This window comes from Macaca fascicularis, chromosome 3, assembly GCF_037993035.2.
Source record: "Macaca fascicularis isolate 582-1 chromosome 3, T2T-MFA8v1.1".
NCBI classification, from domain to species: domain Eukaryota; kingdom Metazoa; phylum Chordata; class Mammalia; order Primates; family Cercopithecidae; genus Macaca; species Macaca fascicularis.
Genome location: NC_088377.1, coordinates 141234125 through 141259677, shown reverse-complemented (window position 1 = coordinate 141259677; position 25553 = coordinate 141234125). Strand labels below are relative to the sequence as shown.

General features: G+C 36.9%; 1 protein-coding gene across 2 annotated transcripts in view; it reads left to right on the top strand.

Annotated features, from left to right (window-relative positions):
* The window catches only part of GNAI1 (G protein subunit alpha i1), an 81725-nt gene that overhangs the window by 32813 nt on the left and 23359 nt on the right, over positions 1 to 25553 (top strand). For both annotated transcript variants that reach the window (XM_005550380.4, XM_005550382.5), the window contains exons 2-3: positions 20521 to 20563; positions 20669 to 20810. In XM_005550380.4, the coding sequence (XP_005550437.1) occupies positions 20521 to 20563; positions 20669 to 20810 (185 nt within the window). The remainder of the gene's footprint in view (positions 1 to 20520; positions 20564 to 20668; positions 20811 to 25553) is intronic.

The following is a 25553-nucleotide window of genomic DNA, read 5'->3' as shown; positions in this document are numbered from 1 at the left end:
TGGAAAAAGTCAACACATACTAAAATCATGCAAAAAAATCTTTGTGTTTATGTGGAAAATTGAGTTAGGTTGTGGATTCAGATAATATAAAGTTTTGTTTTTTTCACCAACAGAATATAGGTAATTAGAAAATTGTGCAGGACATGGAAAGTACTCTATTGAAGGGATTCTTCTGTATATCGTAGTAGTATACCCAGCCACACCAGTGACCAAAAATGCTCCCACAAATTCCCATTAAACTGTTCCTGGGTTAGCGCTATCCTTTTTCAGAATCATTGCCCTTAGCTGACTCCATGAGAACTTCAGCTTGCAACTTGAAGCCCTAGGTGCTGCCTCAGACTAGAGAGTATACAAGAAACTGCCTTTGACAGGTGCTCTGGAAATCTCTAGTCAGGTACTTAACCCTCTTTTTACTAATTTACTAGGTTTTTAAAAGATTGCTGTGAAATTTATTAGAAACAAGCCCCTCATGCATACAAAGGCCATAACTAGAACATCAGATTCACTTAAAAATTCTGACAAAATATACCTAATATTCACCATTTTAATTATTTTTAAGTGTACAATTCAGTGACATTAAGTACAGTCACGTTGTTCACCATCACCAGTGTCCATCTCTGGAACTTCTACATCATCCCAAATTAAAATTCTTTACCAATTAAATAATAAATCCCCATTGCTTCTTCATTCCCAGCTCCTGATAACCACTATTCTACCTTTCTAAAAATTTACCCTACTAGTTTGACTAAAAATATTTTATTACAGGTTTTTCCTTTTTGATAATGTGAGATTGACTGTCTTTTTATGTTACAGGACCCTAGATATTTCCTCTGTTGCCAGAAACTTATGCTTCATTTTGTTTCTTTAATGTTGCTTGTTCTGTCCCTTAAATGTAAATAATAATATTCTCATTGCTCTTCTTTCTGTACTTCTGTCCCTGATTCTTTTGATTTTGTCATAATCTATGATTTCGCCCTTTAAAATGTTCTTAGACTTAAAATAGGAAGTAAGAACCATGCCTTGACAGATGACAATTGGAGTTAGATTCCATATTCTGCACGTGGCTTTTGTGGTGGTTTTCCATCCATTTGCCCCTGCTCTCTTTAATAAAGTTCTGTTGTGACTGTTAAAAGGCCTAAAACCTTTTAACGTTTGTAACTTGGAGACTTACAGGCTAAAATTTCCTCCTGAGGGAATCCTTTTGTATATCTAGTATCATTTTAAAGTAATAGACATGTATAATTTTCTCGAATCAAACACCACCCCTACCTGTTAGGTAAAATCTTTGGACTTCTATTTCATATGAAATCACTAATCTTTCAGCAAATTGTGTATTCAGAAATGCTATACAATAGAAGAGGAGGTAGAATGAAGGTTCCATTTAGGAACAGTTTGCCCTTAGCAAGTAACCAGGTGTTAGTCAGTGTTTCAGGATGACTTCATGGAAGGGAAGTCATTGAAATGTCTATAATCAAGTTTTTAAATATCATTCCCAAATTATCTTGTTGATTATTGATTACCAAATTTTATTAACTTTTAAAGACAGTTTTATTGAGATACAATTCACCAAAAAATCATTTATTTAAAGTATGTATTTCCATAATTTTTAAGTGTAGGCATAATGTTGTACAGCCATTACCATAATCAGTTTTGGAATACTTACATTACCACCAAAAATTTCGTGACCTTTACCAGTCACTTCTCATTTCCCCCAAAACCCACACCGTTACTCAACCACTGGTCTACATTCTGTCTCTATAGATTTGACATTTTTGGACATTTCATGTAAATGGAATCATATAATATGATCTTTGGCTTCTTTCACTGAGCATTGTAAGGTTCCTCTACATTGTCCTATGTATCCGTACTTTGTTCTTTTTCATAGCTGAATAATTCCATCTTACAGATGGGCTACATAGTTTACCTCTTCATCCGTTGATGGACAGTTGTCTTGTTTCCACCATTTTGCTATTATGAGTAGTGCTGCTATAAACATTCATGTACAACTTTTTGCATGTGAGTATATTTCATTTTTATTACGTATGTATGTAGGATTGAATGTTTAACTTTTTGAATAGATGCCAGAGTGTTTTCCAAAGTGGTTGTACCATTTACATTCCTATCAAGCAGTGTATGAAGATTCCGTAATTCTTCTACATTTCACCAATATTTGTATTGTCTACTTTTTTTTTATGGCTGTCCTAGTGGGTGTGAAGTAGTACCTTTATTGTGGTTTTGGTTTACATTTCCCTGATGACTGATGTTATTGAACATCTTTTCATGTTTACTAACCTCTATTAACTCTGAAAACTTAAGTGTACAAAATTCCTATTAGTCCATTCTTTCACTGCTGTCAAGAAATACGTGAGACTGGGTAGTTTATAAAGAAAAGAGTTTTAGTTGGCTTACAGTTCTGCAGACAGTACAAGAAGCATGACTGGGAGGCCTCAGGAAACTTTCAGTTATGGTAGAACGTGAAGGGGAAGCAGGCGCCTCTTACATGACTGGAGTAGGAGGAAGAGAGAAGCGGGGAGGTGATATATACTTGTAAGCAACCAGATCTCAGATAACTCACTCACTATCACCAGAACAGCACCAAAGGGGAAATCTAGCCCAATGATGCAGTCACCTTCCACCAGCTCCACTTCCAACATGAGGGATTACAGTTTGTCATGAAATTTAGGTGGGGACACAGACCCAAACCACATAGAAGCTCTAACCTGGCAGTTAGCTTCATTAGTGATGATGGATCAAAGGGACATAGCGTATTTCATTTAATTCTAAGATACACATTTTTCATATTTGACATCCCTGAAATCAATGCATTTTACAGTAAATATATTATGGCTTTAGTAAAGACAGTTAGGAAAAAGAAATTTCAGTTGACAGTTGAGGTTTATTACTTCTGGTTCTCTTAGTCCTAGAGCAACTGATTCAACTAGAAACTAAAGTATATTGTTAAATTAGGACCAAAATAGTTTTTTCTCTTGCAGCTCATCAGATTAAAATTATGGTGTGATGCCTCTTTACCTACGTAAGCCTTTTCTGATTAGTATTTACTTACCAAGTTATAGGCAATAATAAATTTGATGTATTATTTATCCTCATTAAAAATAATTCCCTATTTCCTTGTAAAAAAATTATTAATTTATTGGGTATTTCCTCAATAAGTTTTTCTGTGTTCTTCTTTATAAACTTTAGGTCTCTGTGTGTCAATGTGTGTGAAGTAGTGCAGGGATTTAGTGAAAGCCACACCATCATTTATCATTGTTAGACTCACTCTTGTCTGGCAAGGACAGCTGACAAAGAAAAATATTGAAGGCTTGTCTTTTATTGATCTCCACTGGACTTTGACCCTTGCAGAAACTGACTACGGCCAGAATGTATGAACTCAATGTCATCTTTTATTATTGATGTTTATTTTAATTTACATCTTGATGTAAAATGGCATCTAGCGAAACTGTGTGCTTCCTATAGTATTATAGAAAACTAGGGTGCAGGGGGCAACAATCCTATTGACAGATGATGTAGTTTTATAGATTCTGGCGTCAGATTGTTAGATTATATATTTTCCAGAACCAAATTTGCTTTTGTATAACTTCTGTTTTTGATTTTAAATTTCAGTCTCTTGGTTACACAGTATGACTTCTCTTTCATGAGTGCTCTTCAGTTATTTATCAGACATCTTATTTCCACTAGTCTTTTTTCCTTCTAAACATTTCTTCCTCCCTCAGCTTTTCTTCAAATGAAGTAGTTTGTTTTGTACACCACATCTCTGTATATAATCCTATTTGTGTGCCCTTCCTGGAAAAATGTCTTCAAAAATGATATTTGGAAAGCTAGTGGTCCAATGAAAAGTATACTATACTTGTACTTTTAGAATTATATGAACTTGTACACATTTTATTTATATCAGCCTTTCTGTAATTTTTTGCTGTCATTTTCTTGTAATCTGAGCTTTTTGGAATTAGGACCTATGTGTTCTTTAACTTTGACTAGATTTCTTAACATTGTCCTGGCTATGTGGGTAGATTTCTATGGCTAGTGAATAGTTGGAGGTTCGTAAAAAGAGGTGAGACTGAAAGACCTTTGGGTCTAGTTCTAGAAATAGCTGGAATGGCATGCTAAGAAGTTTGTATTAAAAAGTTGTTACAGATTTAAACATTTTAGAAAAATAGTTCTGTAAGGAGTATTTAATTTGGGAGATGAAGGTAGTTAAGTTTTGAATATGTTAATATGCAGAGGGAAGTTTCCTCTGTCTCATGGGATCAGATTTTGTCTGTCAAACCAACCTGTCTTTAGGGAACTTCTAAAAACAAAATAAAAATTGCCAGCATACCTTGAGTATTTATTTTAGTCAAAAACATATACTTTTATTCAGCAATCTTTTGATGTAGAGTCATGACCTTTTTTTTCCTTGAAGTATTGTTCAGAGTTGTCTTTTTCACATAACCAAAATGGACTTCTTATTTCCAGTTTCTGTTTCTTTCAAGTGAGAATTTAAAGATACTTGCAAAGCAACTTGAATGAAGAATCCTTCCAGATTGTAAAATCCTTTTTTCTCTCTACTTAACAATTACCTCACCTTTACGTGTTCAGCAACACTTTTTAGCAGCTTGCCTTATTTATTTTCTTGCCATGACATTCACCTTAGTTTTCACGAGGAAAACCAAAACAAAATTTTTTAAAAAAACTTTCATCTTGCATGTTTACTTGCATAATATTAAAAGTTTTCTAAAATGTAAAGATGGAACAGAGGGTAAAGGAAAGAGTAGGTTTATGGAGTATGACAGAGACTGCCAGTTATCCCCCAATACCCAGTGTCCTTCAGCATCTGTTTTCTGGGCATATGGCCACACATTTACTGACTGTATTTCCTAGCTTTTCTTGAAGCAGAATGAGGCCAGAAGACAAGCTTCTGCCTGTGGGGATGTGAATGGAAGTGATGGGTACTGGTACCACTTCTGGATTGTGCCCTTAAGGTGAAAGGGCATCTCCTCCACTTCCCGTACTCATTTTCTCCCTCCTGCTGATGGCAGGGTTCATGTACAGGTGGGATCCTGGACAGATATCTTACATCTGAGGTGGAAGCCATGTAATGAAGATGGCAGCACAAAAATATATGTCTTTTATATCTTGTCTATACTTTTAAAATATGCTTAGAAATCTGTTGCTTATGTTTTAATAGGATTACAGTAATTAATTTGGACTATACATTAGATGTCAAGTAAAAAAAAAATAATTTATCCTGTACTCAGCCTACCTCCTGCTGAGCCCCTACGTTCTGATAAGTAGGGAAAAACTACAGAACGTCCCAAAACTGCAAAATGCTTAAGCCTTAGTCCTGCCCGATAATTTAAAAAGTCCGTTTATGTAGTGTTCAGATAAAAATGTTTCATCACTTGCCATGCTCCCCTCCTGCTGTTCTCCCCAATTGGTGTGGGGGACAGCAGGTGGGTGGGAAGAGTGACTTAAACTCATTGTAGCAGGAATTGTCTGATCCCATAGATGTAGTGTTCTCTGCCTCCCTAGTCTCAGAGGTGATGGCTTCCACCTAGGTATTCCTGGCATCACAATTGAAATCTCTGGTGCTGTAACTCATAGCTTACTTGGAGCTTACCTGCTTGAGTTCCCCCTAAGTGCAGTCCTTAGTCTTTTACTAAGTCTTGGTCATCTCTCCTACCGTTATATTGGTCCGTGTAGCATCCCAGTGTCTGTCAACTCAGTTACCACACACTCTGAAAATTAGAGGTGCCTTGGTTGGGAAATATCAACCACAGAGGCTCTCCTGCCCAAATGTGGTGTGGTCATTTTTAGGGCCCATGTTGGTAAGGGGCCCAACTTGAGAGAAAGTGTGGGGAAGGAGTGGAGGTAGGGGTTATCAGGAAACTTTTGAGAGTTAAAAGTAATTTGCTTTGACTAGGAGTGAGATTTATGTATATGAGTAATGAGATGGGAAGATGGGTAGATGCAAAGGAAATTAAAGAAGATGATTTTATTCAACTTTAATCATGGAGATACCAATTTTTTCTAAATAAATTGCATAATTTTGATTTAGTGTAAAAATTTGGAAATTACAGAAACATTCAAGAAGTAAAATTACATTACTCCAGTATAAACACTTTTTTCCCTCAGAGATCATTGTTCTGATTTTTAATTTTTAAAAATTTATTTTTAAAAAATATTTCTTTGATGTAATTTTTCACGTGTACTTGTCTTGTGTGAATAAACATATATATATATAGCTCTAAAATATACTATATGTGCTTATTTTCCCTTTATGAATTGTTTTTGTATCTTTTGCTGGTTTTTTTTAGAATATTGATATTTTTCTTGTCAATTAGTGTTCATTATGTATTAAAGAAAGCTAGTTTGCTGGTCATTAATTATGAATATTTTTGTCCTGTTCTGTAATTTCCCTTTCCATTTTATTTATGGGTTTACATTTTTTTCTTAAAGTACATTTTGGGACTCTTTATTTTATTTTGTGTATTATGTTTACATATTTGTTTATATATTTAAATCTAGTCTGCTTTTAAAAAAATTGTCAGTGTAAAAACCAGGCTCTTGGATCAAATAAAGCGAACCTGACCATGGCTTAATGAAGGCAGATGTTTATTTCTCCCATGTCACAAATATAAGTTTAAATAGTCCTGAGGTGCTCTACCCCATGTGGTCATTCAGGGATCCAAGTACTAGTAGTCAGTCATTGATTCTTCACTACTGTGCACCTATAATAAAAGAAAAAGCTAAATAAGCAAAAAGTATTATTATTTTCATTAAACCTGAGCGATAAATATGTATCTCTTTAATATTCCATGTGACCAAATGGGAAATACACTTACAGTACTCTTACTGTATACCAAAGCATGACGGTTGGTTATCGTGAGGGAAAACAGTTGTTTGAGTGTTTGAGTTGTGAACTGAACTAGCTCTTTTCTTGGAAAACCATTTTTAATTGATAGACAAACTACGGTTAGTCCAACTTGGGATTGGCAGAGTTAGCCATTCACTTCAAGGAAAATAGCTAACTCTTATTTGTTGACAGCTATAAAATTTGAACTTTTAAGCCAAATAAAATTTTTAAAATAAAAATACTTAAAAACTTGTTCCTGCTACTGGGATATTGGCATCTTCAAGACTGAAATCCTTTTCTGAGGAGATTATGAGTAATTTTGAAAAGGAAATTAGAAAATATACGTGTGTGTGTGTGTGTGTGTGTGTGTGTGTGTATGTGTGTAAAGATAATGAAATATGTCAACATTTGGTCCTGCAAAACTCAACCAATTTGCAAATCAAACGTGGGTTAAAAGATTAATTCCAAGTATGAGATAGACCAGTGGATTTAATGTGTAGGCATACCTTGTTTTATTGTTCTTCACTTGATTGTACTTTGCAGATAACTGCCTTTTTAAAAAACAAAAACGAAAAGCAAATTGAAGGTTTGTGGCAACCCTGCATCCAGCAAGTCTGTCAACACCATTTTTCTAATGTGTGTGCTCACTTTGTAGCTCTGTGTCACATTTTGGTAGTTCGCACAGTATTTCAAATGTAATCTGGGATCAGTGATGTTTGATATTACTATTCTGATTGTTTTGGAGTGCCATAAACTGTGCCCATATAAGACAATTAACTTAGTTGACAAATGTGCGTATTCTCTCTCCTCCACTGGACTGGCTGTTCCCTCATATCTCCACCTCTTCTTAAACCTCCCTATTTCCTGAGACACAGCAGTATTGAAATTGGGCTTAATAACCCTACAGAGTGGCTTCTAAGTGTTCAAAGGAAAGGAAGAGTCACAAGTCTCTCAGTTTAAGTCAAAAGTTAGAAACGATTAAGTTTAGTGAGGAAGGCATGTCCAAAGTTGAGATAGGCTGAATGCTAGTCCTCTTGCACCAAACATTTAACCAAGTTGTGAATGTAAAGGAAAAGTTCTTGAAGGAAATTAAAAGTGCTACTGCAGTGAACACACGAATGATAAGAAAGTGAAACCAGCTGATACGGAGAAAGTTTTAGTGGTCTGGATAGAAGAGCAAACTAGCCACAACATTCCCTTAAGCCAAAGCCTAAGCCAGATCAAGGCCCTGCCTCTCCAGTTCCGTGAAGGTTGAGAGAAATGAGGAAGCTGCAGAGGAAAAGTTGGTTCATGAGCTTGAAGGAAAGAAGTCATCTCCATTAAATAAAAATGCAAGGTAAACAGCAAGTGCTGATGTAGAAGCTGCAGCAGGTTATCCAGAAGATCCAGCTAAGGTCGTTGATGAAGATGACTACAATAAACAACAGATTTTCAATGTAGGCAAAACAGCCTTCGATTTGAAGAAAGTTCCATCTAAGACATTCATAGCTAGAGAGGAAAAGTCAGTGCTTGGCTTCAAAGCTACAAAGGACAGTCTAACTCTCTTGTTCTGGGCTAATGCAGCTGGTGACTGTTGAAGTCAGTGCCCATTTAGCATTCTAAATATCCTAGAGCCCTTAAGAATTATACTAAATCTTGGCTGGGTGTGGTGGCTCATGCCTGTAATACCAGCACTTTTGGGAGGCCAAGGTAGGCAGATCACCTGAGGTCAGGAGTTCCAGACCAGCCTGGCCAACATGGTGAAACCCCATCTCTACTAAAAATACAAAAATTAGCCAGGGGTGGTGGTGGACACCTGTAATCCCAGCTGCTTGGGAGGCTGAGGCAGGAGAATCTCTTGAACCCAAGAGACTGAGGCTGCAGTGAGCTGAGATCACGCCACCGCACTCCAGCCTGGGTGACAAGAGGGGACTCTGTCTCAAGAAAAAAAAAATTAGTCTGCTGTGCCTGTGCTCTGTAAATGGAAGAACAAAATCATGGATGACAGCATATCTTTTTACAGCATGGTTTTCCTAATATCTTAAGCCCAGTGTTGAGACCTTACTGCTCATTTGATTCTTTTCAATATATCAATATATTTCTGCTCATTGACAATGCGCCACATTATCCAAGAGCACTGATGGAGATGTACAAGGAAATTATTGTTGTTGCTGCTGTTTTTAGAGACAAGGTCTTGCTCTGTTACCAGGATGGAGTGCTGTGGCATGGTCATAGTTTACTGCAGCCTTTAACTCCTGAGCTCAGGTGATTCTCCCTCCTTAGCCTCCCAAGTAGCTAGAACTACAAATGCCTGGCCAGTGTTTTTTATTCTTATTTTTTTGTAGAGATGGGGGTCTTGTTATGTTGCCCAGGTTGGTCTTAAACTCATGGCCTCAAGCTATTCTCCTGCCTTGGCCTCCCAAGGGAATTATAGGTGTGAGCCACTGTGCCCAGCCTAGTGTTGTTTTTATGCCTTCTAATACAGCATTTGTTCTGCAGCTTATGATCAGGAAGTAATTTCAACTTTCATGTATTATTGTGTAAGAAGCACATTTTGTGAGGCTATAGCTGCCATTAGATGGTGATTCCTTTAATAGATCTGAGTAAATTGAAAATCTTCTGAAAAGGATTAGTCATTCTAGGTGCCATGAAAAACATTTGTGATTCATGGGAAGAGACCAGAATATTAACATTAACAGGCATTTGAAAGAATGCCTGGGTTCATTGAGGGGTTTGGGACTTCAGTAGAGGAAGGAGCTGCAGATGTGGTGGAAATAACAAGAGAACTAGAATTAGAAGTGGAGCCTGAAGATGTGAATGATTTGCTGCAGTCTCATGATAAAACTTTAAGGAAGGAGGAATTGCTTCTCGTAGATGAACAAAGAAAATGGTTTCTTGAGATGGAGTCTTTTCCTGGTGAAGATGCTGTGAACATTGTTGAAATGACAACAAAGGATTTAGTATCTTACATAAACTTAGTTGATAAAGCAGTGGCAGGGTTTTAGAGGATTGGATCCACTTTTGAAAGAAGTTCTGCTGCTGTGGGTAAAATGTTGTTCAAAGAGCATCACATGCTACAGAAAAATCTTTCTTGAAAGGTAAAGTCAGTCAATGCAGCAGACTTCGTTATTGTATTATTTTAAGTAATTGCCACAGACACTTCAGCTTTCCCCAACACTCCCCCGATCAGCTGGCAGCCATTGCCACGGAGGCAGGACCGTTCTCCAGCGGAAGATGATGACTTGCTGAAGGCTCAGATGATTGTTAACGTTTTTTAGCAATAAAGTATTTTTTATTAAGGTATGTACATTGTTTAGACATCATGCTATTGCACAGTTAATATAGACTATGGTAGAGTGTGAACATAATTTTTATATGCACTGGGTAACCAGAAAATTCCTATGAATTGCTTTATTGCAATATTCTCTTCACTGCAGTGGTTTTGAATAGAACCCATAATATCTCTGAGGTATGCCTGTACAAAAATAAGAAAACTTCGTAGAAATCGTTTCAGATTCTACACTGTAATAATCAAACTTTAAGAAGTTACCACTTCTCAAATTACAACAGAATAAGACTATCCATAATTATACTTAAAATGCTGTTGAATGCTCCTCCCTTTTCTAACTGAATTATGTGAAAATGGATTTTCTTCATATATTTCAACCAAAGTGTAATGTATTACAGTATATTAAATGCAGAAGTAGATACTAGAATCTAGCTGCCTTTTATTGTGCTATTTGCAGAAATGCAAAACAGTGCTACTTGTCTTACTATTTTGGGGAGGGAAGGCAAAATATAATTATTTCATTAGAATTGTGTATTCTTTTTTAATAACTAGCAACTTAATGACTGTGTTATGATAACTAATCAAGAAAAAAGGAGGTGACCTTTTTCTTTTTCTTCCTTAGTGGCTCTCAATCTTTAGCATGCATCAGAATCACTTGGAGGGATTGTTAAAACACAGATTACTGGACCCCTCACCTCCAGAGTTTGTTTCTGACTCAGTAAACACTGGATGGGGCCTGAGATGTCCATTTCTAACAAAATCCCCGGGTGATGCAGATACTGGTATCATCGTTTCAGAACCACTGTTCTACTTATTTCTTTGGTTTATTAGGCAACCTTGTTTTACCTGCCATTTGGGAAGGAAAAATATTAGAATTTTTAAAAGACATGTATGTAGTTTGGGTATAAAGATACTGGAAGTGTAGTATCCTTAGTTGCCAGAAATTTGGGAATTAAAAAAAATTAAGCAGAATAGTTTGTCAGGAATTATTCAGTGTCTGAGACTTTCCCCTACATACAAGCTAACAATTTACCATACCACCATTTCATGAATGCTGTGAAAAAACAAGGAGTTCCTCATTTAGAGATGAAAAATGACTTTAATACAGCAGTTATGCCAGAGAATCAGCATTGGTGGTGATTTACCCAGTCCGTAAGGACAGCATGAACAGTGCCAGGTGATAGGTGCACAAGCAGTGGGTTATATTATAGTAGATGAACCCTGACTTTAGGGATCACAATTTTTTAAAAATAAGTCAATCTGACCTTTGTCCCAGAGGATATATTGCCTTTATTATACTGGACAGTAAACCTATTTTCTGCCACAGAGGGAGACATTATCAGTGTCTTGTCTCTACAAATACCCTTGAAAAGATAGGAATAGGTAGTCCATGACTCTGCTCACAAATGTTCACAAATGTGAGAGAGGCCCATGGAGAATTGTAGCTTAGCAGAGGAAATGTTGAAAAAGTTTGTATATGTTAATTATTTGCCAGTCCTTAATAGAAAACAGCTTAGGAAAAACATGAGAGCAATTAGACTTGAGCTTTAGACAAAACAGTGTATGATTTCCTGATGAAGAAAAATATCTTCCTCTTGTGTGGTTCTAAATTATTTTCATAAATGTGTATGTATAATTGTGATAGGAAGTAAAGTTTCTTACCCTTTTAGGTCTTACATGAACTGTAAAACAAAACATTCTTATAAAATGTGTGTATATGTGTGTGTGTGTGTGTGTGTGTATATATGTATAAAGTGTAAATGTGAAATTAGTATGAGAAGTAATGGTATGTTAGCTACAATAAATTGCACGTGCAATTTGATTGTTTTGATTTGGCATACCTCTTCTGCAATGGGCTGTATAATATCAAATTTTCCCACATCTTTTTCTACCTAAAATTCTGTAACTTTCTTTTGTGCGGCATGCAGTATTTATTTGGCCTTCACTTGGTACAGATGCATCGTTAACCTCCTTTGTTTCTCCCTCATTAGCTCAAGATAATTAAAGTATTACTACTTGGCACAGGGGTAATCAAGACTCTTTGGGTCGATGTGACAGAAAGCAACCTCATACCTGGCTCTCATAGCTGGGAAATCAAGGTGGATTTGTCTGCAGTTACAACTAGAGTGATATATTTCCTACTTGGCCCAGGTCAGTCTGGTTGACCTTGTGTCCGCTTTAACTCTCGAAAGTCCCTACTTGGAAGATAAATTATATGTTCTCCTGACTGTGGCTTCATGTAAAGGTTCAAACAGTACTGTCAGGCTTCTCATTTCCTGGTCTTCATTCAGTGCTGCTACTCTAGGTTTTGGCCCCATCCTTTAATGGCATCCTCCATTATGTGATCATTGAAAATGGCTTTTGTGGGCCAGATTTCACATCATCTTTTCAGTGCTGTGATCTTTCTTGATAACTTTCATATAAAAGGAAAGAGACTGGCTCTTTCCTTTATAGGGGGGAAAAAATCACTGCATCTTAAGTGATTGTAAGTTTTATGTATATATATATTACATGTATATATCTTATATTAATTTGTAAAATATTTTGTTTGCTGGTTGGTATAAGACCTAGAAGCGTGAGGAATTTTATTCCCAATGACACCACTCTCATTGGCCAGTTAGAAACACATGACACTTCTTCTTTGACCAGTTGGGTGATTGACAGTCAAACCAGATAGAGTGGTGGATGGAAGGGTCCCTCCAGCACAACATTTGACATTCGCTTAAGTATCTTAGGGACTTATAAACACAAACTCAAATATAGACCTTGAAACTGTGTGACCCCCTTCAGACATATGGTGTGATTAGAGTGACTTAGAGTTTATTTTATCACTATACAAATAAGAACACTGTATTAAAAATTTTCACAGAAAACTTATAGACACCTAAAAATATGCCTATGGCCTCCGGTCCTCCACCCTTCCTCATCGAGTGGGTGTGTAGATTCAAATTTTAGAAACATTTTGTCTGTCAGTTCAGTTAGCCGAGTGGTCTATTTGACGGGAATCTCAGAAAAGAGCTTTCAGTGCTGCACACAATTCTTTCTTTTGTCCTTCCTTTCTAGGATAGCTTTGTGTGTGCATTCATTCATTTTTTTAAAACCACATAAATGTATTCTTTCATGGTTCTGCAGCTAAATATTCAAAATCAAAGTGTCAGCGGGGTTCACTCCTTTGATATGTAAAAATTATATATATTTACAGTATACAAGGTAATATTTTACTATATGGGTACATAAATAATTAAGTCAGACTAATTAACATATCCATCATCTTGCATACATACCATTTTTTGTGGTGAAAACATTTAAGATCTACTCTGTTAGTAGTTTTCAGGTATACAATATGTTATTAACTGTTGTCACCGTGATGTGCAGTGGATCTCTACAACTTATTCATCCTAACTAAAACTTTGTACCCTTTAACCCACATCTCCCTTCCTCCCCAGCTAATCCTCCTGGTAATCACAGTTCTGTGCTGTTTCTATGAGTCTGACATTTTTAGATTCTACATGTACTGTATAAGTTAGATTATGTGGTATTTGTCCAGGTTTGTCCATACTATCACAAATGACAGGATTTCCTTTTTAAGGCTGAATAATATTTCATTGTGTATATATACACAACATTTTCTTTATCCATTCATCCATTGACAGATAATTTAGATTGATTTCATAAGTTGGCTATTGTGAATAATACTGCGGTGAACATATCAGTATACTGATTTCATTTCCTTTGTGTGCATACATTGTTGCTCATTATAGTATGATACCTATCTCAGAAGTGAATGGCTCAGGGGATAGTTTTATATGGAGTAAAGATTGGGGAAAGTGGGTCATTTTGAAGCTCTAGATTTTGGATTTTCATGTTTACAGTCATTATTAAATTTTTCTTATATCCCAGAATGTCAGATGTCTCCCATATATATGTAAATATTTATTTAAATATAAGTTCAGAGCTTCTTAGAACTAAATGGAAAATATTTTAGATAATTACCTCTGTTGGAGAATGATAATTAAAAACAAAACCTTCTCCCAACCCAGAAATCCTCTTTACAAAAATAGCAGAGAGAGAAAATATTTTCATTATTAAATATGTGTTATAAACCATATTGTGATGTACATCTGCTAAGAGATTGGAAAGACAAAAGACCCTCACCCTCTTATACATTGCAGCCTATTCAACCCATTACATGCATGTTCACATGATAAACAGTAAGTCCTCAAGTAAGAGGACTTCAAAGCACCTTTGTCACACATAACTTACCGTACCTTTACTGTGGTCATTGGGATGACCATCATGTTAGCTAATTGGCCTTATTCATAGGAGAAAAAGAAACTTCTATCTTTAGGACAGAAGGTAATTTTGCATCTTGGAGCAAGGTGCCCATGAAGTCAAGTTCCTACCCTGCCACAGAAACTGGGAGGTAGGGATGCTATCTCCCTTGATATTTGCATTTCAAAGAGATGGCTCCCAGGTCCTTGAGAAACACATTCCTGAATCATAAAGCTGGCAAAAGGCCTATTTAGTTTTCAAAAGAATATATTATATACATTTCAAAGAGAGAGAAAAGTATTTCCAATTATAATTTTTCTGAAGTAAATGCTCTAAGAAAAAGGGAGGGAAATGTTTTTCCTTTCAACAGGGAGGATTGAACGTTTTATTTTTGATTTGTATTTGCCCTTGCACCCCTACTTTATCTGCTTCTATCTTAAACATAAGGACCTTGATCTTGTTAATCTTACAGTAGCATTATAATAAAGAGAAGGGATTTTAAATGCATTTGTAATTTAGTTTTATTTCATTTTCAACTAAATTATAGTTTAGTTTTATTCGATGTTAACATTTTAAATCAGTAAATTCAACATAAAAATTAGGATTTCTTAAAAGGAGTGTAGTGGTATGAGGACTTCAGTGTAAGATAACTTGGCTAAATCCCTATGTTGTAGCTGAACAGCCTGTGATGTTGAACACCCTCCATCCTTGAAGCCAGGAAATAAATGATATAAATGTGACCCTAAGCAGAAAGTAGACCAAAGGATTTTTTCTTTGAAAGAAAAATAAAAATACTTGTTTTCTGAGGTCAGAAGTGTTTTTTTGTTTTGTTTTAAACTTTATCAGCAGATAAAACTAAAATTTCCTATGCTACCCCCCACCAAATCAGAGGCAGACACTGTTTGGCTATCATATTGATAGCGATAAATTATATAACTCTCTTAAAGGAATTAGAATCTAGCAAAGAGTTACCTTATATCTTGATTTGTTTTTATTTTTTCTCCCTTCCTCCACCATCTTGACTTGATGCATTTCCCTTTCCTGGATCCTACCGGTAGGCTGCAGTATGTTTGAGACCCCAAAGTGCCCGTGAGTTCTCTCCCCTCTGTTACTATGGTGGTGCTCCTTTGCCCTCAGTGCAGTCTTATTTGCTGGACTCCATATTTGCTCTCAGAGATGCAGTTTTTCGTTAGCCGCTTCCTCCTTAAAGGAGACCAGTGGGCGGAGGGGGAGGACTTCTCTGTGTGCCTGTTACCAGTAGCGAATCCAGTGCATCTGCAGCAACCTCAATTCTTGCCTCCTCAGAAGAAAATTCATCCGAGGGGCACAAGGTAGGAGAGGCCGAGACAACTTTTAGAGGAGTGAAAATTTATTAAAAAGCTTTAGGGCAGGAACAAAAGGAAGGAATGTGTACCTGGAAGAGGGCCAGGCTGGTGGCTCGAATGGTTAGTGTGCAGTTTGACCTTTTGACTTGGGATTTTATCCATTGGCATACTTCCGGGGTCTTGGGTCCCGTCTCCCCTGATTCTTCCCTTGGGGTGGGCTGTTCACATGTGCAGTGGCCTACTAGCGCCTGGGAGAGGAGCCTGGCAGTGTGTTTACGGGAATTGTGCCCATGCTTACTTGAGGCTTTCTTCCCTTACCAGTCTAGCATTCCTAGAGGAAGGTCACATACCAGTTAAACTCCACCATTTTGCCTCTTAATGTGCATGCTTGAGCTCACTCACCCATTTCTCCGGATCTTATTGGGAAGCTGCTGATGGCCACTTGCAGGTTTCTTTCTGTCTATATGGAGACTGCCTTTCCCTTTTACTGGCTGTGACCAATTACTGTTTTAGAAAAACATTTGACAACATCCTGTCCATCATCTGATGGTCGCCTGACATTCCTGGACGGGTGGAGCCCTCTCCTGTCCTGCTCATGCCTGACTAGCTACCTGCTGTAATGTCACAACTTTGACTTTATAGCCACTGGCCTACAATAACCATAGCACGCACATTCTCAGCCCTCTGGGAGTCACATTCTCCCCTCTAAACTCTCATTCACTCCACAGTGATTACCTTATTGATAGTTCCTGTGTGGGCCACTTAGTCACCTTGACCAGCCAGGTTTTGTGACTGCAAATGGTTACACACTTTGATCTTTCTTGACTGACACATGTTACATATTTCTCTTTTCTTCTGAAGCTGCTCTTGGTAGATGGGAGCACTTTTCATCCCACCCTGGATTTCAGTGAAAAGTAACGGCATCTTGGCTGAGTACTACTGGAAAAAATTTACCCCCCAACCCCATTTTTTTCCTTACAATATTACTTCCTGCTGAAGCCATGTTCATAGGGCTAACACTAATTCTGGACAGAAATATAGTTATAATTAAGCATTAATCAGTCTGTGCTTGGACCCACTTCCTTGTAGCTGAAAGTCACTTAACAGGATACTGACCATTTGCATCTCCATTGTTCCTATAGATTGTATTTCTGGCCTTAAATTGGATCTCTGGTATTAGAATCATGAGGCTTTTGTTTAAGAATTATTTAAGTGGATCCTGAATTCCAATTTAACAGCTGAGGCCACCCAGTTTAAAGGCCACCCAGTTTAAAGACCCTCACAGAAGAACTGAATCAGCCTAAGAATAGTTTCTTCATCTCCCTGTCCTATGACTTTACCCTGCTTTCATTGACCACTCAATCTGTACACTTCAGCCGACTCCCAAACCCTTAAAAACTCTAGCCCCAAACTCCTCAGGCAGATGGATTTGTGGTTTCCTCTGTCTGTTCGGTGGCCCTACTACGATTAAACCTCTTTCTCTACTGCAGCCCAGGGTCTCAGCACATTGACTTGGCATGCACATCAGGCAACGATGTGCAGCGTTACACCCCCAGCCTCCCAGAAGTGACTCTGCTGCCTGAGATTTGTAGAGAACAACTGTTTACTCTTTTGTCTATACTATATGGAGAAAATACCAGTGTTCAGAATGTTGAAACCCTAACCACGTGACATTTGTACTTTTCCTGTTAGGAGACTCTGTATGGAAGTGAGAGTTGAAAACTAATTATGTAAATTACTAAGCTTTGAAACATTTTTGCAAAATTTCTGCCTGTAGATATCTATTCCACAAAGAGTATTTTGTGACTAGTAAAGAAAGTACAAATCCAGTTAATAAGACTCCCATCCCCATTCTTTTTTTTTTTTGAGATGGAGTCTCGCACTGTTGCCCAGTCTGGAGTACAGTGGCATGATCTCAACTCACTGCAAGCTCCCCTTCCTGGGTTCATGCAACTCTTCTGCCTCAGCCTCTGGAGTAGCTGGGACTATAGGCACCTGCTACCATGCCCAGTTAATTTTTGTATTTTTAGTAGAGACGGGGTTTTACCATATTGGCCAGGCTGGTCTCGAACTCCTGTCCTTGTCATCTGCACACCTCAGCCTCCCAAAGTGCTGGGATTACAGGCATGAGCCACCACGCCCGCCCCCCCCCCCCCCCCACTCTTTAATGTCAAACAGATTTCAGGATTTTTTGAACCACAAGCCATTGACTGGATGTGCAATGCAAAGTAAGCTAAGGGTTCCATGTTCCCATTTATTTGAAGAGATAAAAAGTGAATTAGAATGTAGATATAATGTCTAATAGCAGGAAAATTTGTTTTTTTCTTAAGGTTTAAACATTCTCATTTGTACATACATAAACTCAAATGAATCACCAGGGTGGCAAGACCAGTTCAACTGGAAACAAACTTATTCTTTACGATTTCTGATTTTCTTCCTTTCGTGGATCTCGAAACTCAACGAGCTTATGTCACTTGAACCTTTCTCTGGGCTTTTGAGTTGTTTCACTAACAAAATAGACCATAGGTGGCTATTCATCAAAGTTGGCTATATCTGTGGAATCGCCACCCCTGTGTATGAATCCTGGAATCTAGAGTGTCCCATCATCACAGCATGGCAGCCGCTGACTCACTCACAGTACTCTAGAAACCCAGACTGGTTTCTTAAAGACAGCCCCACTGGAAACTGCCTAGGTTGTATTACTTGTGTGGACCCCCAGGATTAGAGAAATGTGTGAGCCAGAATGCCTGCCATTGTGCTTTTCATAGAGCCAAGCACACTGTTGTTGATTAATAAATAATGGGTTGTTTATCTTGGACTTGTTTTTATTGGCAGATGCCCTGAAAGATTCAAAGCCTGTCTGTAAATGAAGAATGCTTTTATTGTTTATTCAGTGCCTGCTTTTCTATTCAGTGTGAGGGTATTTTGGGAAAATTTCTTAAATATCAAACAGCAAGTAAAATTTAGGGAGTTTTATCCTCAGATATTCAAATAGGCTGTTTATAACCTCTTTTCAGATGTCTCTGATGAGTTGGGTGTGTGTGCTTGTGTGTGTGTGTGTGTGTGTGTGTGTGTATCTGGAGAAGAAAAGAGGTAAAGGGAGAGATGAGGCCCAGAAGTTGACCATCAGTTGTATCAGTCATAAATAGCTTAAATAAATTCAAGTACATTTCTGGTTGGTTGATTTTGTGTATAGCACAAGCTAGCTTCTGAAAATTCAAATACAAACATGTGCAAAGTGAGAGGCAGCAGGAATCACATGCAGAATGGGTAAGGAGAGGTTGACAAAGGAGATAAGTTCGATGGTTAATAAAGAATCACCAGGGTGGCAAGACCAGAGCAAATTGCATTTTGGCAGGGGAAACAGTGTTTGAAGATGTGTGGCATGAGCAGCAGTGGGTGTTCCTGGAACTGTAAGTTGTTCAGTAATGCTGAACATAAAACTGTAGGAATGGCCCAGGGAAAATGGGAATATGGAGCCTAAAATGGAATGAAAATGTAGTGAAAATCCTGGGCCCTGTCTCTCAAACAGTCATAAATTCCTCCAGGATATTGTAGTATTGGCCAAAGAGTGTGTGAAACCAAATGATAGACTTGTCATATCTTCCATGTCTTGTGTCCTTGGCTCGGATGTTCTCAATACCCAGCAATCAAGGGAGGGGAGCCTGACAAATAATTGATCTAATTTGGTATAAAGATAGCAGCTGTTGTAAAGTGGAAAGGGTATTTAAGAAGGGCCTGATTTTGTAAACTGTCATTTCCTTAGTAGTATTTTCATGTTAGGATAGCATAGCCCTAGGAACTCAAATCTTGAGGAGGCCCTGCATATATAGAGTGTGAGGGAGAGTTTTGAGAATGGCTTCTGGCCTTACGACTTGCATGACACTGAAGATGAAAAGACGCTTTTTATTTTATTTTATTTTTGTCCAGCACAACATTGAATCCTCAGGGCTAGCAGATCATCTTGGTTCTGTATTACGTTTTTAATAATGGTGATTGAACACATACTGCATGAGACATAGCTGTTTGAACATCTGATACTTTAGAATAGTTTTTCATGTGGCTTCTTGGTGCCACTGCTGCCTATTTCACAAAAGCCACGGGTTAAAATTAAGATAATTGGTCAAGCAGTTAAAACATCTTCCAGTGGGGAACAGAGTCTTAAATAAAACTAATTTATACAGGTTTTATTTAACTTAGAAAAGACTGAATTTTTTAATGCTTTACAGAATACACACAAACAACAGTAGAAGCATGTTTTTTTCATTTGAGTTTATTGACTTTATGAAATAACAGGTAGAGCAGACTTATTTCCCAGAACTTTTCTGTGTGTTTGGAAACCGATGAAGCTCATTTTATTTATTTGTTTTAAAATAAATTTTATTTTGTGTATTAAATGCATACAACCTGATGTTACAAAATATATGTATCAAAATGGTTACTATGTTGAGACAGATGAACATACACATCATTTCATGTAGTTACCTGTTTGTCACCTGTGGCTAGAACAGCTGTCATCTACTCATTTAGCAAAATCTTGAGACCATACAGTATTATTACGCTACAACTACAGTTCTCATGTTGTATGTTAGATCTTTATACTTATTAATCCTACATATTTGCTGCCTTGTATCTCATTTTAGTATAAAACAAAATTCAGCTCTAAGAGGTAGACACACAGAGAGAAGACTGGGTGTGTGTGTGTTGGGAGTTGAATATACTTACTCAACTCCCAACATAAAGTGATTATAAAGTGATTATGATGAAGTTAGAAACCTTTTATTTATGGTTTTTTTTAGGTGCTGGTGAATCTGGTAAAAGTACAATTGTGAAGCAGATGAAGTAAGTAGATTTAAACATTAAATTTGCTGTTTATGTTTAAGTAAGTGTACCCTTCTACCAAAGGAAGTAAATGTTTTGGTTTTTTTCCCCCTTTTGTCTCATAAGAATTATCCATGAAGCTGGTTATTCAGAAGAGGAGTGTAAACAGTACAAAGCAGTCGTCTACAGTAACACCATCCAGTCGATTATTGCTATCATTAGGGCCATGGGGAGGTTGAAGATAGACTTTGGTGACTCAGCCCGGGCGGTAAGTTATAAATTTGTTGGAGCCGACCTGACGAGTAAAAAGAATAACTTGTGTGCTAATACCATACCATGTTATTACACAGGCTTGTCAACTATCAGGACCATTTTATAAAAGGAATCAAAAGATTAGAAGTGAGTGAAAAGAGTCAGGAGCGTTAGAAGTGAGTGAAATAAAAATATATAGGATTGTGTAATGTCTCCTTTATGCTTTCCTTTTCCATTAGATGATTTGGACAACTGAATAATCATCACGGTGCTTTCTGTATAGCATGCTATATTGGGTACCCCTGTAATACCATAATGATGTTTAGTACTGAGTAAACTGCTTACCCTGGCCCTCTTCAGAATCTGTTTCTGTAATTTGGAATAATGAAGTGATATAGTTATTTGTATTCTTGCCTAGACTGAAAAGCAGTCTAATCTCAAATAGTGAAAACAGTATAAAAGTTTGCTTATCTTTGGAATAGGAAAATATCGGCTATTAAAAACCATGTATCAAAATTTGAGAGCTAAAAGATTTTTGGAGACGAGCTAGTTCCAATTCTTTATTTTGCCAAGAAAGAAACTAGCACCCAGGAAATTACATGGTACAGAGATTGCCATACAGCTTGTGGTAACCAAGGTACTATGCCTATGCCTCCTCATTTGCCCCAGTAACTTGTTTCAGTTGGATTGGAAGCAGCCCAGATCCAATCCATAAAGCACCTTTTTTTTTTTTCTTTTCTTCTCTCATCTTCTGTATATTATTGTATTGTTTTTACTAATATTTATTTTTATGGTTCCTTTATATTTCTGTGTGTTCAGTATACATGCTGTCTCCCTACTAATACTATGAAGATTTTGTGTGTAGAGACTGTACGTTTTTCTTTCTGTCTTAGTATCGGCTAGATTTTATTTTTTAAACATGTAGGCTCAATTCATGCTTAATAGGGAAGAAAAATGAAAGCAACATTAGGGAATGCACACTGGAAAACTCTGTAAAATCTAGTTTTTAAAATGTTACTTTAAAAATTCTCTTACAAGTTACTGAGCCGTATTAATTTACTGTTTTTCAAACTTTTTTAAAAAGGTTAGTATCATAAATTAAAAATTTCAAGATTTCAATATCATTTTAAATAATTTATACATTTATCATTTATTCAGCAAACTTTTTGACTCAAAAGCATTTGTTGAATGAATAAATGATAAATTCATAAATTAGAGTGATTCCAAGCAATAAATATTCTGGAGAAGATCAAATCTTATTTCAGAAAAGACATTTTAAAAGAACATTATTATTGAAAATAATGTTGAAATCTACTTGGAAATACTAATTAAACTAAGCCGTTTTAATCTTTGTTTAAAAGACTCTACAGTAGAGAACCATGCTTCGATTAAGAAAAAAGAATTAATACCTTACACCAATTCCAATTATAAACTTTTAATTTAAACCTGTTACCAAATTCACATATACGACATTCTGCATTTGGATCTTGTATGTGCTTATGAAAGAAAAAAGCATTGTAGCCTCCATTTTAGGAGATCATGAAGGGTCAATACAAACAGCTTTTCATGAGTTCTTTTTATTTTCAAGTTTTTCTCTCAAGGAATGTTGTCGTTTTCTGTTTCTTTTTTTAAACATAACTTGGGCTTAGTTTCAAGACTGGAAATAACTACTCTCAAGCGCTATTTTTTTTTTTAAACCAGTTTTCTCATGCTTTGGAATCTTATGTGGGTCTGCTTTGCTCATCTTTGTTTCACTGTTGTTGGTTTGACCCACTCTTTTTAGACTCTCTAGCCATACTTCAGTAACTGTCTTCTTCCTGCCTTCGGACTGTTACTTCTGTTTGCTTTCTCCATCATCATTAACTCATTCACACAAATGCCTCATGTCCTCCCATTGCTTCTCATTGATCTACTCCATGTTTTGTGCTGCCTGTCTTTACGTAAGCTTTCAAAACTACTGGACTTTTGCAGTTGTGCTGAGGAATACAAAGATGAATTAAACGTGGCCTGGACACGAGGAAGGGGCATTGAAGCTGAGTGTTAAGACATGAATAAGAGTTTTCTAGACAAAAATAGAAAAAACATTCTAGGAATAAGAAACAGTACATTGTTATTATTATATTTATTATTATTATTATTTTTTTTTTTTTTTTTTTTTGAGACAGAGTCTCGCTGTGTAGCCCAGGCTGTAGTACGGTGGTACAATCTCAGCTCACTGCAACCTCCACTTCCCGAGTTCAAGCAGTTCTCATGCCTTGGCCTCCCAAGTAGCTGGGACCATGGATGTGTGCCACCACACCTGGCTAATTTTTGTATTTTCATAAAGGTAGGGTTTCACTGTGTTGGCCAGGCTGGTCTTGAGCTCCTGGCCTCAAGTTGTCCGCCCACCTCGGCCTCCCCAAGTACTGGGATTACAGGCGTGAGTCACCGCACCCAGCCACAAACAATATATTCAAAAGAAGTCTGAATGTATTTCTGTTTCTGGAAGTATTAACCCTGAGTTGAAGGATAACCAGATACTGAATTTTGATAGGTACCACAGGTTTGCTTTCCGAAGAAAAGCAACATAAATAATCTGTTTTAGTAACCATTCATCAGTGTCTGTTTTACCGTAGTCTCACCAACTTAGATGTTATCAGCGTTTCAATTTTTAACATCTGATAAATGTGAATTATTGTCTTTTTCTAGTTTTTTTCTGATTTTTAATGAATTTGAGGATTATTTTAAAACATTTTTTCGTTTGTATTTCTTCTGTAAAATCCTTAGTTTTTACTCATTTCTGTTCAATTACTTATCGTTTCACATTGATTCTGTTTAAGTATTAAGGATATTAACCCTTCCTTGCATATTGCAAACACTTTTGCCTAGCATATTTCTTTTAGTTTTTGAAATAGTACATTACAAAACCGTTAAGATTTTTACAGTCGATTCTCACTTCTGTGTTTTGTTTCTTATTAGAATGGCATTCTTCATCTTATAATTTTTTAAATTCTCTTATTTTTTAGAATGTAGTTTTATTTTTTATATTTATCTCGTTATCGCTTCACACAGCTTTAAATGTTGTGTTTGTTGCTAGTTAGGATCTAAGTGTATTTTATCATATCTTTTGCCTAACAGTCATTTATTAAATATTAAATAATCAAGTCTATTCTGTCTATTCCTCAGCGACTTGAAATTGCTACCCTTAGCATTAAATTGAGTGTGTTTCTGGACTCCAGTTTTTCTTTTATTGATGTATTCCTTTTCCCCACATCTGTCACGTATTAAGCTATTCAACCTCCCTAAGCTTGTTTCCTTATAATACAAGGGAAATAATGATAACATCTGTGTTGTAGGGTTGTGAGGAATAATGACATTATGAATATTAAGCACTCCCCACATGCCTTCGTCTAATACATGCTCAATAAATGTCTGTTACTGCTATTGTTGTCTTTTGCTTTTTTTCTGTTTGTTTTTTGAAACAGAATTTCCCTCTTCTTGCCAGGCTTGAGTGCAGTGGCACGATCTCGGCTCACTGCAACCTGCGCCTTCCTGGTTCAGTGATTCTCTTGCCTCAGCCTCTTGAGTAGCTGGGATTACAGGCATCCACCACCACACCCAGCTGATTTTTTTGTATTTTTAGTAGAGATGGGGTTTCATCATGTTAGCCAGGCTGGTCTTGATCTCCTGACCTCAGGTGATCCACCTGCCTCAGCCTCCCAAAGTGCTGGGATTACAGGCGTGAGCCACCATGCCCAGCCTTTTTTCTTTTTTTTTAAGTAATTATTATTACATTACTGTTACTCTTGTGAGAGTCACGCCATTTTAATTTCTGTCGTTTCATGGCACCTGGTAGGTAGAGTAAGTGCCCCCCATTTCATTCCATTGTTCTTTTGCCAGATAACAATGCCATCATAATTTCTCTCCCAGATGAACTTGAGAGCCAACTTAATCCCCCACAACCCTGTTGAAACACAACAAACCAAAACAGCTTGTTGACTTCGTTGGGATTACATCTTAGTATATAGGTTGATTTGGTAAGAATTGAGTAAGAAGATGTAAAATCTTAATAAGTGGTGAGTAATTTTCTGTGGTTTGCTTCGTATTTGGCAGTTACCAGATTTCCAAAACAGATTATACACTGATTATTTAAAATGAGAAGAAAATGAGAAGAAACAAAATTGTTTTCAAGGCTGGCATGGAGCAATCACATTTTATGCCTAATGTCATTTCAGAACTTTCGCAGAATGAGGATGGTCCATCTGTGAGTGATAATATATTGATAATTTAGGTGATTATGTTTCTAATGAAGTAAAATTTTAGAAGCTTTACAGAGGGGCCTATTCGCCTGTTCAGGCACTGGGCACTTACAGGAGTGCTGTTCACAATGTGATTCATGGGCCAGTGCCTGTCCGCAAGAGTGTGCACAAAGTGGATATAGAAATTAAACGTAAGCATTGGGTTTATAGCAATTGACAGAGTAATTTATATGTTCACTCTGAGAGTTTTTAAAACATTAATTCATATTTTGTATGTCATTTAATTTTTTCTATTATTATTCTGGAATAGATTGGAAACAAATGCAAATGAAATAAAACACAACACTGGTTCTTCATCACAGACAGCTTGAGAAGCACTTATTTAGAATACTTCAGGCTATGAGGAGTAGGAATCCTCACCTTGAATTGACTTACATAAGTTTTTCCCCCCAAGCTTCATGTATGTTTCTGCATAATGGCCATTTTTCTGTTCCAATAACTTTGTTATTTACTTTCATTAG